At 51.8% G+C, this 15,362-nt stretch overlaps 1 protein-coding gene, 1 non-coding gene and 3 pseudogenes across 2 annotated transcripts; all 5 read left to right on the plus strand.

The window, feature by feature from the left end:
• Window positions 1-438: 438 nt before the first annotated feature.
• LOC146012617 (U2 spliceosomal RNA) lies at window positions 439-619 on the plus strand (annotated as a pseudogene).
• A 1,149-nt stretch (window positions 620-1,768) lies between these two features.
• LOC146009697 (uncharacterized) lies at window positions 1,769-14,677 on the plus strand. The gene is made up of 5 exons (XM_083150154.1): window positions 1,769-3,469; window positions 13,207-13,792; window positions 14,004-14,276; window positions 14,456-14,514; window positions 14,600-14,677. Exons 1-5 carry the CDS (start codon window positions 2,675-2,677, stop codon window positions 14,675-14,677), a joined length of 1,791 nt encoding a protein of 596 aa, XP_083006280.1. The 5' UTR covers window positions 1,769-2,674.
• LOC146012693 (U2 spliceosomal RNA) lies at window positions 1,987-2,093 on the plus strand (annotated as a pseudogene).
• On the plus strand, window positions 8,638-8,817 carry LOC146012612 (U2 spliceosomal RNA; annotated as a pseudogene).
• Window positions 10,185-10,375, plus strand: LOC146011971 (U2 spliceosomal RNA). Its single transcript, XR_014445149.1, has one exon. It is a non-coding gene; the product is annotated as a U2 spliceosomal RNA (small nuclear RNA).
• Window positions 14,678-15,362: the final 685 nt, after the last annotated feature.

Genomic DNA, 15,362 nt, shown 5'->3' on the forward strand with positions numbered 1-15,362 from the left:
GAGACTACTCCATCCGGGATAGCCCTGAGGAAGAAGAGGACTAACCCCCCCTTCTTCTGGCCCTTTCCCCATTGAACTGAGTGATAAGAACTGTGACGTGGCCCCGCCCCCCCATTTCACGATGTCTGTTGTTTTATTGATGTCCTGTCTATTTATTGCCCTCCCCTTATATGTGTCTGTCTGGTCAATAAAGCTTCGGGCAATGTGACTCCCCCTCCCTCACCCCCCTCCCCTCCACCCATAGTCTTATCCATAGTCAATGATTGTTTAAGGTTAGAATGCATAGTGCACAACATGTCTTACGGTATTTGATTTCTTATGCTGTATTTCATGAAATGTACTATACAGTCTTGCATGTGTGCTGTGTTTTGGCTGTGCTGCGACACAGTATATATGCCTAAATGTTACCGTCTGTTTTTTGCTTTCTTTATGCACAATAAAGATTTGCCTTTTCAATCAAAAAAAATCTGTTCTTATCAGTTTAATATCTGATACGCCCCCTATCTGGGGGCCATATATTAAATGGATTTTTAGAACAGGGAGATGGAAGAAGAGCTTGCTCTGTCCACTCCACGCATTGACCTGGTATTGCAGTACTTCCAGGACCGGTGCACCTTCCTAATCTGTTATCCAAAAAAAGACTATTTCCATTCCTGGCACTTGATTTGGAGTATCAATTGTTTGTGCACCTTTGTATTTAGAAATGCATGCATTTGCTGCTTCAAGGTTTAACCCTTGTGCATAAATACTTTCAAATCCTGCCTCAGTGTATCATTTTGTGACTATTTCTTGACTCCTTGAATTGTACTTTCTGGAATCGAGGCAGTTAATTACTTGACGTGACACTACACTTGATATCAGCATATGCGGCCTAGCCAAAAGACCGGAAGCCTGCCTAAATTAAAGGACTTATCAATCGCTGCGACCTCCCAATAAATATGCAAACGCTATGTGACTTACCTACGATCTTACCACGGAAACATCAACTGGATCAAAGCAATGGAATTTTTGGACCCCCCCTCCCTCTCAATTTGAAATGGCTTGTTTGTTTTTTTTTTCCTTTTTCTTTCTTGATCTCTTTTATTTTATTTTTTTTTTATTTTTGCGCTCTCTTTTCTCTCTCTTTTGTTTTGGGAATTTTTTTTCCTCTTTATTCTCTTTTGTTTTGGGAATTTTTTTTCCTCTTCCATTTTTTTCCGAGCCCAACAATTGATGATCATTGAGAGGGGGATTTAGAAAAAGTATCACTTACCTTCTTCGGACCATCATTTGGGTGGTAACTGCCAATAAAAGAAAACATTGGCCCACCCAGCTCACCTACACATGACTGTCCTGTCTGCCTGTCTGTTCCAAGTGACTGTCTGGCTGTCAGGTTCCGCCGGATTCCGAGTGAGCAGCTTGTGATGTCATAGAGGGCAGATTGTGATGTCACACAAAGGGTCCTGCCACATGAATGCCTGTCCATCTGACTGTCTACTACTACTGCTGCTGAATGGGCTCAAAACAGGAAAGCCGTCATTGCACCTGATTGTGCAAGATTCCTCCTTCTCCTCTGCAGCAGCTAGCTGATTGATTTACTCAGCAGCAGTTCGTCAGGGACACAGGCATGCAGCAGCAAAGAGCGAGGAGACAGCTGGCTGCTGCTGCTTGCCTGTTGGTCGTCTGCCTAGTGGGTGTGTGTCTGTTGACGCGACGTCAACAGACGGGGCGGAGCACATGCAAATTTGGCCTCCTACCCAGCTGAGGCACCCTGCCCGCCCGCCGACGACCTAATCACAAAATCAGTTGGATGGCTACTCGTCCTCCGGTCCCTGTCCAGCACTTCAAGTCCTATTCATACCTGCCGTACAGCCTGGTATCTTTCAGACTGCAACGACAACGAAGTGATGTGTGTGTGTTAGATGTGTCCGTGGTGCTGATCTCTTCTCCACCAGTGTTGGTGGCCGAATTCCGGTTTGCGCGCTTTGCTGGGACCCCATTCGGGTTATCGCTTCTCGGCCTTTTGGCTAAGATCAAGTGTAGTATCTGTTCTTATCAGTTTACTCTGAGAGGCAGCTCTGCTCCTTGTTTCTTGGACCGACAACGGTCCTTCTCAGGGCTACCGCTGCTGGCCGAGAGAGCGAAAGAGCGAAGACGTCGAGACTGCGAGGAGGAGAAGACATCGCTGAAGAGGGAGAAGCCGGCGAAGAAGACTGAGGGTCAGACTTGTCTGCTCTGCCCTCCGAAGCGACTGCCGACCCCTCCGCCTCTCGACGCCGAGGAAGAAGCTCCGCCCCCGACTGCGAGGAGAAGAGGATTTCGCCTGAGGAGGGAGATCAACGCACCCTAGCCACCTGGGAGAGGCAGACTTGTTTGCTCTGCCCTCTCGAAGCCTTGCAGCACTCCCGAGCTGCCTAGGAGGGTCAGACTTTTCTGCTCTGCCCTCTGAAGCCTCCACCGCTCCGGAGCCGCCGCCGAGGGTCAGACTTTCTGCTCTGCCCTCCGAAGCTCTGCAACGCTCCCCAGCCTCCGTGGAGGGTTAGACTTGCTTTGCTCTGCCCTCTGAAGCCGTGCATCGCTCTCTAGCCACCTTGGAGGGTTAGACTTGTGTTGCTCTGCCCTCTGAAGAGATCTCCTCCTTCCCCTCCTGCCGGGGTCCCGGAAAAGTCCCTTTTTGCCCCGAGAAGCCGGAAGGATGGCCACAGCCTCCGCTCCAGCCCCCCTCGCCGGGAAGAAGGGCAAGTCCCCGGCCGAAACCCCAGCAAATGTGGCTGGCCCCAGCTCCTGCCCCCCTTCAGGGACACCACCAGCGGTGCCCGCCAGGGATGGCTCCAAGGCTACCCCAGCCCTGGAACCCTGGATGAGGCAAACCGTGGTGATGAAGCTGAAGGAGGTGGACGGACGGGTGCCGGACCTTTCGCTGGTGCAATTCGGCAAGATGATGGTCCTGGACCAAGGATTCTCGGCCCCCGAAGTCCTCAGCACCCAGACCTTCATCAAGGGGATCTTTTATGTCACCTTCGCCACCATTGCCATCTGCAAGAGGTATTGGGAGGCGGTGAAAGCGGCGAAGCCTGATTCCCCTCTCTCTCGCTTTGTGGGCAACTGCCCTATTCAAAGGGAGGAGAGGCGGTTGATGGTTTCAATGCGAAGTCCACATGTGCCTGCCAAAGACATCGTCACGTTCCTGAGCAGATCCTGCACGGTCATCAGGGACCCCACAAGGGTCCTGCTGAGCAACGGGCTCTGGGACGGAAAGTGGTCGGTGGTGGTCAGGCTCCACAAGGACACTTCGTGCCCAGACGGAGTCAAGCACCTCAAACAGTGCTTCTCCCTGGGGGGAACCGCTGGACTCATCTACTACGCGGATCAACCACGCACCTGTCGAAAGTGCAGTGGGAAAGACCACGTGGGAAGAGAGTGCAAGGTCTCGGCATGCAAGTTCTGTCACGTGGCCGGCCACGAGACGAAGGACTGCCCCACGAAGCTCGTCTGCAACCTGTGCGGCAAAGGAGACCACCTCTACAAGGCATGCCCTGACAGAGCGAGGTCCTACGCCGCAGCAGTGAAGGGAGTTACCCCCATGGTGCCTCCCCAGCCGGTACAGAAGCAGCCAAAGCCGAAGCCGCAGAAACAAGGTGGTAAGAAACCCTCCCCTGCCCCTGTCATCCCCACCCCTCCTCCCCTACCTCCCTCTGTGACAGCACCCCCCTCCACTGCTGCTCACCCCCCTCCCTCACCCTCCCGACCTCTTGCCCAACCCACCCCTCTTCCCTCCACCCCCTCTGCCCCTCCCCTCTCCGAGGAGGAGTATCCACCCCTTGCCCCTGCAGGTCCGACTACGCTGAGACGGAAGAGGAAGGTGTTGGAGAGCCCAGCTGCCGACCCGGAAACTTCCAAAAAGGCAGCAGTTGAGTTGGTGGAACCACCCCAGCCCCCCCCCTCCCTCGAGGAGGAGATGGCGGCCTTGGTGGAATGTTACGACGAGTTTGGGGCGACTGAACTCGTCTGCGACAGCGACATCGACCAGCTGCTTGGCATTACGGAACCAACCCATGAAGGAGATCCAGCTGCAGAGCCGGACGCTGCGCCCCCTGATGGGAGTGGTAACGTAAACGTATCGTAACCTAACCTGCCCTTTCTCTTAACAGATGGTAGCTTTTAATATTCTTACCATTAATGTGAGGAGCATTAAGGATAAGGCTAGGAGACAGTCTGTTTTTACTTTCCTTGACTATCAGAAATGTGATGTTTACATGTTGCAGGAATGCTCTCTCCCTTTCTCCAGGTCATACAAGCACCTGGCCCGGCAGTGGTCCCATGGCCCGTCCTACTGGTCCGGTGGAGGTGAGTGTAAGTCTGCAGGGGTAGCTATTCTGATCAGGGGGAGCCTCTTCACGCTGGATTCTGTTCAGGAGCTTGTCTGCGGCAGGTTACTTGTCGTAGACGGCTCCTGGGCAGGTGAGCCTATCAGGCTTATCTGCGTGTACGCTTCACCTATCAAGAATGAGCGTTTGGAATTATTCCAGACCCTGCGGACCCAGCTCGCCACCACCAGGGCTGTAGTGATGGCTGGAGACTTCAACTGCCCGATCGAAGGGGATGGACGAAGCACCTGCAACTCTGCGAAGCTGGACATCACGTCCAATCTGCTCCGGGAAATGGTGGCCGAAGCGTCACTGCGGGACGCTGTGGGCTCCATGGGGGGAGGCTCCGTGAATTTCACGTGGAGCCGCCCCGATGGCTCTGTGCGTTCCCGCATTGACTTCGTGTTCACCTCCCGGGCAGTGCAGCAGGTTAGGCATTCTATGGTTCCCTGCTTCTTCTCTGACCACAGGGCCATTCTCTTCCAAGGTATCCTGGGCCATGGTTTTCCATCTGGCCCAGGCTCCTGGAAGTTGAATTGTGCACTGCTGGAAAGGGAGGAGGTATTGGCTGAACTTAAGGATGCCTACATCACATGGAAAAATGACAAATGTTATTTTGACTGCATGTCTGACTGGTGGGAATATGCCAAATCTAACATCCGCAGTTTCTTTCAGGTCAAAGGGCGTATCCAGGCATGCGACCGTAAGAGGAACCTCAGAAATCTGCAGCGAGAGCTCCAGTCCCTGGTGGACCTCCAGCGGTGCGGCTGGGACGTGAAGGACGACCTGGATGAGACCAAAAAGAGCCTGAAAAGGCACTTTGAGGAGGAGTCCAGACGTATCGTCTTCCGTTCCAAGGTGGAGAATCTGGAGAAGGGTGAGAAGTGTTCTTCTTTCTTTTTCAGGAAACTCCACTCTGGCCACACGCCCCTGACCGAGCTGCGAGATGAGAATGGCATTCCCAGACAGGGGAAGGAGGGCGTGATGAAGGTCGTCCGCGACTACTACAGCGACCTCTACTCCCCTAAGACGACTGACAACGACATGGCCGACAAGTTCCTGTCAGGTATCACTAACCCTATTGATCCTGCAGGCAGATCGGCGCTGGACGCTCCCCTGACGCTGGAGGAGGTATTCTCTGCCACCAAATCCTTTAGGCAAGGTAGGACTCCAGGTAACGATGGTCTCCCAGCTGAGCTCTATGTAGCGCTGTGGGATCTAATCGGCCCGGACCTGCTCGAGCTGTATGAGGAGATGGTGGTGGAGGGAAAAATGCCTCCTTCGCTGAGGGAAGGGATGATCACGATCTTGTATAAGCGGAAGGGGGAGAGATGTGAGCTGAAAAATTGGAGGCCCATCTCTCTTCTGAACGTGGACTACAAGATCCTCGCCAAGGTACTGGCCAATAGGCTGAAGGCTGTCATCGGACAGATTGTTCATCCGGATCAGACCTGTGGTATTCCGGGCCGCAGGATCGCAGACAGCCTTGCCCTCCTCAGGGACACGGTCCATTACGTGAAAGATCGTAATGTGCGCACGGCCCTGATCAGTCTTGATCAGGAAAAGGCCTTTGACCGTGTCTCTCATGAGCTGATGGGTAAGGTGCTGCGAAAATTTGGTCTTGGTGAATTGTTTTGTTCGTATGTTAACCTTATGTACCTCGATATCCACAGCACGGTGTTGGTGAACGGCTGGAAGACTGACCCCTTTCCGGTTCTCTCTGGGGTCAGACAAGGCTGCCCTCTTTCACCTCTTCTTTTTGTTTGTGTTATAGAGCTCCTGGCCCTATCCATCAGACGGAATCCAGAGATTAGAGGGATCACCGCACCAGGTCCAGACCACCCAGTGGCCAAGTGCTCGCTGTACATGGACGACGTCACTGTCTTCTGCGCGGATCATCGCTCGGTGGCAGCACTCGTCCAGACCTGTGAGGACTTCGGCCGTGCTTCGGGGGCAAAAGTCAACTGCGGGAAGTCAGAGGCCATGCTCTTCGGAAAGTGGCACCTGTCATCCTCGGCTCCTTTCCCATTTACCGTCAAACCGGACCTCATCAAAATTCTGGGGGTCTGGTTCGGTGATGATGGAGCCGCCCGGAAGTGCTGGGATGAGAAACTTGCAACAGTGAGACAGAAAATTGGACTGTGGAGCCTCAGAGACCTTTCCATCGAAGGGAAAGCCCTTGTGCTGCGGAACGAGATTCTTCCCGTCCTGCAGTACACAGCCCAGGCCTGGCCGCCGCCCACTGCGGTCTGCAAGGCCATTACCCGGGCCACTTTCCACTTCATCTGGGGCTCCAAAATGGACAGAGTGAAGCGGAGCATTATGTACAAGGATCCCCTCAAAGGTGGCAAAGGCATTCCAGACATTCCAACTATGCTGAGAGCCTTCTTTGTATGTACTTGCATCCGCAGAACTTTGATTGAAAATTGTGCCGGCTCTGCGGGGAACTCCATGTCCCGCTTCTTCCTCCTGCCTTTGTGGAGGACCCTTAAATGGGACAAGTGGGACAGCTCCATCCCTTACAACTGGACAACTCCGTGGTTCTACCTGGATGTGTCCAAGTTTGTGAGGGAACACCAACTGGAGGGATTGAAACCCGACTTGTGGAAGCCAAAAACTGTCCACAAGCTCATCAGAGCCAGAGACACTATGGAATCGATACCAGGGCTCCCGGCGGCAACTGTTAAGTTTGTCTGGGAGTATGTGGCATCTAAGAGACTGACTAATAGACATAAAGACTTGTCATGGATGGCCATCCAGGGAGGCTTGCCTCACAGGTCATTCATGCACTCCCGAAACTTGTGTAGGTACAGACATTGTCCCTGGTGCCTCGTACGCGAGGAAACATCTATGCACCTCTTCTGGGACTGCACCTATGCCCAGTTGCTGCTGGATGCCCTAGAGACTGAGTTTAAGGACTGTGTGCCCAGGAGCCACCTATCGTACCATTCGGTGCTTTACGGACTGTTCCCCGGCACACACACTGTTGAGGCGACCCAGGAGGCCTGGCGCCTTATAAACTGTTTTAAGGACGCTGTGTGGTTTGCCAGGAATCGCCTCATTTTGAGGAGGGAGAGGATGTCCGTGCAGGACTGCCGCAGGCTGATCCACAGCCTGCTCAGAGACTACTCCATCCGGGATAGCCCTGAGGAAGAAGAGGACTAACCCCCCCTTCTTCTGGCCCTTTCCCCATTGAACTGAGTGATAAGAACTGTGACGTGGCCCCGCCCCCCCATTTCACAATGTCTGTTGTTTTATTGATGTCCTGTCTATTTATTGCCCTCCCCTTATATGTGTCTGTCTGGTCAATAAAGCTTCGGGCAATGTGACTCCCCCTCCCTCACCCCCCTCCCCTCCACCCATAGTCTTATCCATAGTCAATGATTGTTTAAGGTTAGAATGCATAGTGCACAACATGTCTTACGGTATTTGATTTCTTATGCTGTATTTCATGAAATGTACTATACAGTCTTGCATGTGTGCTGTGTTTTGGCTGTGCTGCGACACAGTATATATGCCTAAATGTTACCGTCTGTTTTTTGCTTTCTTTATGCACAATAAAGATTTGCCTTTTCAATCAAAAATCTGTTCTTCTGGGACTGCACCTATGCCCAGTTGCTGCTGGATGCCCTAGAGACTGAGTTTAAGGACTGTGTGCCCAGGAGCCACCTATCGTACCATTCGGTGCTTTACGGACTGTTCCCCGGCACACACACTGTTGGGGCGACCCAGGAGGCCTGGCGCCTTATAAACTGTTTTAAGGACGCTGTGTGGTTTGCCAGGAATCGCCTCATTTTGAGGAGGGAGAGGATGTCCGTGCAGGACTGCCGCAGGCTGATCCACAGCCTGCTCAGAGACTACTCCATCCGGGATAGCCCTGAGGAAGAAGAGGACTAACCCCCCCTTCTTCTGGCCCTTTCCCCATTGAACTGAGTGATAAGAACTGTGACGTGGCCCCGCCCCCCCATTTCACGATGTCTGTTGTTTTATTGATGTCCTGTCTATTTATTGCCCTCCCCTTATATGTGTCTGTCTGGTCAATAAAGCTTCGGGCAATGTGACTCCCCCTCCCTCACCCCCCTCCCCTCCACCCATAGTCTTATCCATAGTCAATGATTGTTTAAGGTTAGAATGCATAGTGCACAACATGTCTTACGGTATTTGATTTCTTATGCTGTATTTCATGAAATGTACTATACAGTCTTGCATGTGTGCTGTGTTTTGGCTGTGCTGCGACACAGTATATATGCCTAAATGTTACCGTCTGTTTTTTGCTTTCTTTATGCACAATAAAGATTTGCCTTTTCAATCAAAAAAATCTGTTCTTATCAGTTTAATATCTGATACGCCCCCTATCTGGGGGCCATATATTAAATGGATTTTTAGAACAGGGAGATGGAAGAAGAGCTTGCTCTGTCCACTCCACGCATTGACCTGGTATTGCAGTACTTCCAGGACCGGTGCACCTTCCTAATCTGTTATCCAAAAAAAGACTATTTCCATTCCTGGCACTTGATTTGGAGTATCAATTGTTTGTGCACCTTTGTATTTAGAAATGCATGCATTTGCTGCTTCAAGGTTTAACCCTTGTGCATAAATACTTTCAAATCCTGCCTCAGTGTATCATTTTGTGACTATTTCTTGACTCCTTGAATTGTACTTTCTGGAATCGAGGCAGTTAATTACTTGACGTGACACTACACTTGATATCAGCATATGCGGCCTAGCCAAAAGACCGGAAGCCTGCCTAAATTAAAGGACTTATCAATCGCTGCGACCTCCCAATAAATATGCAAACGCTATGTGACTTACCTACGATCTTACCACGGAAACATCAACTGGATCAAAGCAATGGAATTTTTGGACCCCCCCTCCCTCTCAATTTGAAATGGCTTGTTTGTTTTTTTTTTCCTTTTTCTTTCTTGATCTCTTTTATTTTATTTTTTTTTTATTTTTGCGCTCTCTTTTCTCTCTCTTTTGTTTTGGGAATTTTTTTTCCTCTTTATTCTCTTTTGTTTTGGGAATTTTTTTTCCTCTTCCATTTTTTTCCGAGCCCAACAATTGATGATCATTGAGAGGGGGATTTAGAAAAAGTATCACTTACCTTCTTCGGACCATCATTTGGGTGGTAACTGCCAATAAAAGAAAACATTGGCCCACCCAGCTCACCTACACATGACTGTCCTGTCTGCCTGTCTGTTCCAAGTGACTGTCTGGCTGTCAGGTTCCGCCGGATTCCGAGTGAGCAGCTTGTGATGTCATAGAGGGCAGATTGTGATGTCACACAAAGGGTCCTGCCACATGAATGCCTGTCCATCTGACTGTCTACTACTACTGCTGCTGAATGGGCTCAAAACAGGAAAGCCGTCATTGCACCTGATTGTGCAAGATTCCTCCTTCTCCTCTGCAGCAGCTAGCTGATTGATTTACTCAGCAGCAGTTCGTCAGGGACACAGGCATGCAGCAGCAAAGAGCGAGGAGACAGCTGGCTGCTGCTGCTTGCCTGTTGGTCGTCTGCCTAGTGGGTGTGTGTCTGTTGACGCGACGTCAACAGACGGGGCGGAGCACATGCAAATTTGGCCTCCTACCCAGCTGAGGCACCCTGCCCGCCCGCCGACGACCTAATCACAAAATCAGTTGGATGGCTACTCGTCCTCCGGTCCCTGTCCAGCACTTCAAGTCCTATTCATACCTGCCGTACAGCCTGGTATCTTTCAGACTGCAACGACAACGAAGTGATGTGTGTGTGTTAGATGTGTCCGTGGTGCTGATCTCTTCTCCACCAGTGTTGGTGGCCGAATTCCGGTTTGCGCGCTTTGCTGGGACCCCATTCGGGTTATCGCTTCTCGGCCTTTTGGCTAAGATCAAGTGTAGTATCTGTTCTTATCAGTTTAATATCTGATACGCCCCCTATCTGGGGGCCATATATTAAATGGATTTTTAGAACAGGGAGATGGAAGAAGAGCTTGCTCTGTCCACTCCACGCATTGACCTGGTATTGCAGTACTTCCAGGACCGGTGCACCTTCCTAATCTGTTATCCAAAAAAAGACTATTTCCATTCCTGGCACTTGATTTGGAGTATCAATTGTTTGTGCACCTTTGTATTTAGAAATGCATGCATTTGCTGCTTCAAGGTTTAACCCTTGTGCATAAATACTTTCAAATCCTGCCTCAGTGTATCATTTTGTGACTATTTCTTGACTCCTTGAATTGTACTTTCTGGAATCGAGGCAGTTAATTACTTGACGTGACACTACACTTGATATCAGCATATGCGGCCTAGCCAAAAGACCGGAAGCCTGCCTAAATTAAAGGACTTATCAATCGCTGCGACCTCCCAATAAATATGCAAACGCTATGTGACTTACCTACGATCTTACCACGGAAACATCAACTGGATCAAAGCAATGGAATTTTTGGACCCCCCCTCCCTCTCAATTTGAAATGGCTTGTTTGTTTTTTTTTTCCTTTTTCTTTCTTGATCTCTTTTATTTTATTTTTTTTTTATTTTTGCGCTCTCTTTTCTCTCTCTTTTGTTTTGGGAATTTTTTTTCCTCTTTATTCTCTTTTGTTTTGGGAATTTTTTTTCCTCTTCCATTTTTTTCCGAGCCCAACAATTGATGATCATTGAGAGGGGGATTTAGAAAAAGTATCACTTACCTTCTTCGGACCATCATTTGGGTGGTAACTGCCAATAAAAGAAAACATTGGCCCACCCAGCTCACCTACACATGACTGTCCTGTCTGCCTGTCTGTTCCAAGTGACTGTCTGGCTGTCAGGTTCCGCCGGATTCCGAGTGAGCAGCTTGTGATGTCATAGAGGGCAGATTGTGATGTCACACAAAGGGTCCTGCCACATGAATGCCTGTCCATCTGACTGTCTACTACTACTGCTGCTGAATGGGCTCAAAACAGGAAAGCCGTCATTGCACCTGATTGTGCAAGATTCCTCCTTCTCCTCTGCAGCAGCTAGCTGATTGATTTACTCAGCAGCAGTTCGTCAGGGACACAGGCATGCAGCAGCAAAGAGCGAGGAGACAGCTGGCTGCTGCTGCTTGCCTGTTGGTCGTCTGCCTAGTGGGTGTGTGTCTGTTGACGCGACGTCAACAGACGGGGCGGAGCACATGCAAATTTGGCCTCCTACCCAGCTGAGGCACCCTGCCCGCCCGCCGACGACCTAATCACAAAATCAGTTGGATGGCTACTCGTCCTCCGGTCCCTGTCCAGCACTTCAAGTCCTATTCATACCTGCCGTACAGCCTGGTATCTTTCAGACTGCAACGACAACGAAGTGATGTGTGTGTGTTAGATGTGTCCGTGGTGCTGATCTCTTCTCCACCAGTGTTGGTGGCCGAATTCCGGTTTGCGCGCTTTGCTGGGACCCCATTCGGGTTATCGCTTCTCGGCCTTTTGGCTAAGATCAGGACCGTGGCCCCTTCCCCCTCACTTCACAATGTCTGTTGTTTTGTTGATGTATTTCTATTTATTGCCCTCCCCTTATATATGTCTGTCTGGTCAATAAAGCTTCGGGCATGTGATTCCTCCTCCCCCACCCCCTACCCTCCACACCCATAGTCTTGTATACTGTTGTGTAAATGTTACCGTTAGAATGCATAGTGCATAGTATAGTCTATAGTGTGAGTTTATCTTGTACTGTATTTTATAATATGTACTATACTGTCTGCATGTGTACTGTGTTTTAGCTGTGCTGCGACACGGTATATGTGTGATATTTGTTATCGTCTGTTTTTTGCATTCTTTATGTACAATAAAGACCTGCTTTTTCAATCAAAAAATCTGTTCTTATCAGTTTATTCTGAGAGGCAGCTCTGCTCCTTGTTTCTTGGACCGACAACGGTCCTTCTCAGGGCTACCGCTGCCAGGCCGAGAAGAGCGAATTGAGCGAAGACGTCGAGACTGCGAGGAGGAGAAGACATCGCTGAAGAGGGAGAAGCCGGAGAAGACTGAGGGTCAGACTTGCTCTGCTCTGCCCTCCGAAGCGACTGCCGACCCCTCCACCCCTCGACGCCGAGGAAGAAGCTCCGCCCCCGACTGCGAGGAGAAGAGGATTTCGCCTGAAGAGGAGATCAACGCACCCTAGCCACCTGGGAGAGGCAGACTTTTTTGCTCTGCCCTCTCGAAGCCTTGCAGCACTCCCGAGCTGCCTAGGAGGGTCAGACTTTTCTGCTCTGCCCTCTGAAGCCTCCACCGCTCCGGAGCCGCCGCCGAGGGTCAGACTTTCTGCTCTGCCCTCCGAAGCTCTGCAACGCTCCCCAGCCTCCGTGGAGGGTTAGACTTGCTTTGCTCTGCCCTCTGAAGCCGTGCATCGCTCTCTAGCCTCCTTGGAGGGTTAGACTTGTGTTGCTCTGCCCTCTGAAGCGACCCCTTCATCTCCTCCTTTCGACGCCGGAGGAGACCCTTTGCCCCGACTTCAGCTGCCCCGAGAAACCGGAAGGATGGCCACAGCTGCTCCAGCCCTGGTGCCGGCCTCAGCCTCCACTCCGGCCCTCCTCGCTGGGAGGAAGAAGCCCGGGAAGAAGGGTAAGTCACCGGCCGAAGGTCCGACCGTCTCGGCTGGCCCCTGCTCCACTGCCCCTTCTACGACACCACCAACGGTGCCCGACCAGGACCATTCCAAAGGCCTCCCAGCCCTGGAGCCCTGGATGAGGCAGACCGTGGTGTTGAAATTTAAGGAGTCCGATGGACAGGTGCCGGACATGTCGATCGACACCTTCGGCAAGAAGATGGTTCTCGACCAGGGATTCACGAAGGCTGAAACACTCAGCATTCAGAATTACCTGAAGGGGATCTTCTACGTCACCTTCACCTCCATTGCCATCTGTAAGAGGTACTGGGAGGCAGTGAAAGCGGCGAGACCCGAATCCCCTCTCTCTCGCTTTGTGGGCAACTGCCCTATCCAAAGGGAGGAGAGGCGGGTGACGGTTTCAATGCGCAGCCCTCACACGCCAGCCGGAGACATTGCCACATTTCTGGGCCGATTCTGCACGGTCGTGAGGAACCCCACAAGGATCATGACCGATGATGGATTCTGGTCCACGAAGTGGGCAGTGATCGTCCGGCTGCACAAGGACACCTCGTGCCCAGAAGGAGTAAAGCACCTTCCACAGTGCTTCTCCCTGGGGGGAACAGCAGGACTTCTCCATTACTCTGACCAGCCGCGCAACTGCAGGAAGTGCAGCGGGAAGGATCACATGGCGAAAGACTGCAAGGTCCCGGCCTGCAAACATTGTCACATGGCTGGTCATGAGACAAAGGATTGCCCCACGAGGATGACCTGCCACCTGTGCGGCAACACGGAACACGTCTACCGGGACTGCCCCGACAGAGTGAGATCCTACGCCGCAGCAGTATCAGGTGTGGTAGCCCCTGCCAAGGCACCACCCAAGCCTGCACAGAGGAAGCAGACCCAGCAGAGACAAGGCGGTAAGAAACCTTCCCCTCCCCCCCACCATCCCTAACCCTCCTCCCCTCCCTCCCACTGTGACAGCAACCCCCACCCCGGCTGTTCGCACCACCCCCCCTCCCTCACCCTCCCGACCTGTGATCAAACCAACCCTTCCTCCCACTACCCCCTCTATCCCACCCCCTGTCCCTCTCCTCTCCGAGGAAGAGTTTCCACCACTTGCCCCTGCAGGAAATGTACAACCGAGAAGGAAGAGGAAGGAGTTGGACAGCCCAGCTGCCGACCCAGAATCTTCTAAAAAAGCAGCAGTGGAATCGATCGAGCCAGTCCAGGGCTCCCTCACCCTCGAGGAGGAGATGGAGGCCTATGTAGAGGTCTTGGAGGAGAGCGGAGTACCTGAGCTCAACAGCCTGTGTGAGATCGACGAAATACTTGACTGCATCCAGACACCCCAACAAGGAGATCCGGCTGCAGATCCTGATGAAACGCCTCCCGATGGGAGTGGTAATGTAAACGTACAATGACCCTGCCTTTTCCTCTTAACAAATGGTAGCTTTTAATCTTTTTACCATTAATGTAAGGAGCGTTAAGGATAAGAACAGACGTCAATCTATTTTTACCTTTCTTGACACTCAGAAATGTGATGTGTATATGTTGCAGGAATGCTCTCTCCCTTTCTCCAGGTCCTATAGGCATCTGGCTCGGCAGTGGTCCCATGGTCCGTCCTACTGGTCCGGTGGGGGTGAGTGCAGGTCTGCAGGGGTAGCCATTCTTATCAGGGGTAGCCTCTTCACGTTGGATTCTGTTCAGGAGCTTGTCTGCGGCAGATTAATCGTCGTAGACGGCTCCTGGGCAGGCGAGCCCATCAGGCTTATCTGCGTGTATGCTTCACCTTTGAAGAATGAGCGTTTGGAATTATTCCAGACTCTGCGGACCCAGCTCGCCACCACCAGGGCTGTAGTGATGGCCGGGGACTTCAACTGCCCGATTGAAGGGGATGGTCGAAGCACCTGCAACTCTGCGAAGCTGGACATCACGTCCAACCTGCTCAGGGAAATGGTGGCCGAAGCATCACTGCGGGACGCTGTGGGCTCCATGGGGGCCGGCTCCGTGAATTTCACGTGGAGCCGCCCCGATGGCTCTGTGCGTTCCCGCATTGACTTTGTGTTCACCTCCCGGGCAGTGCAGCAGGTTAGGCATTCTATGGTTCCCTGCTTCTTCTCTGACCACAGGGCCATTCTCTTCCAAGGGGTTCTGGGCCATGGTTTTCCATCTGGCCCAGGCTCCTGGAAGTTGAACTGTGCCTTACTGGAAAGGGAGGAAGTACTGGCTGAGCTTAAGGATGCCTACATCACATGGAAGAATGACAAATGTTATTTTGACTGTATGTCTGATTGGTGGGAATATGCCAAATCTAACATCCGCAGTTTCTTTCAGGCTAAAGGGCGTATCCAGGCATGCGACCGTAAGAGGAACCTCAGAAAACTGCAGCGTGAGCTCCAGTCCCTGGTGGACCTCCAGCGGTGCGGCTGGGACGTGAAGGACGACCTGGACGAGACCAAAAAGAGCCTGAAAAGGCACTTTGAGGAG

The sequence above is a fragment of the Crinia signifera genome, chromosome 6, assembly GCF_055691185.1.
Source record: "Crinia signifera chromosome 6, ASM5569118v1, whole genome shotgun sequence".
Classification (NCBI taxonomy): Eukaryota; Metazoa; Chordata; class Amphibia; order Anura; family Myobatrachidae; genus Crinia; species Crinia signifera.

Bases quoted from the DNA above. Each gene is read 5' to 3' on its own strand.
- LOC146009697 (XM_083150154.1), top strand. From the start codon at position 2,675: ATGGCCACAGCCTCCGCTCCAGCCCCCCTCGCCGGGAAGAAGGGCAAG. The intron at 3,470-13,206 runs GTCTGCAACCTG...AGGTACTGGGAG, and splicing joins AGGACTGCCCCACGAAGCTC to GCAGTGAAAGCGGCGAGACC. The intron at 13,793-14,003 runs GTAAGAAACCTT...TTGCCCCTGCAG, and splicing joins GACCCAGCAGAGACAAGGCG to GAAATGTACAACCGAGAAGG.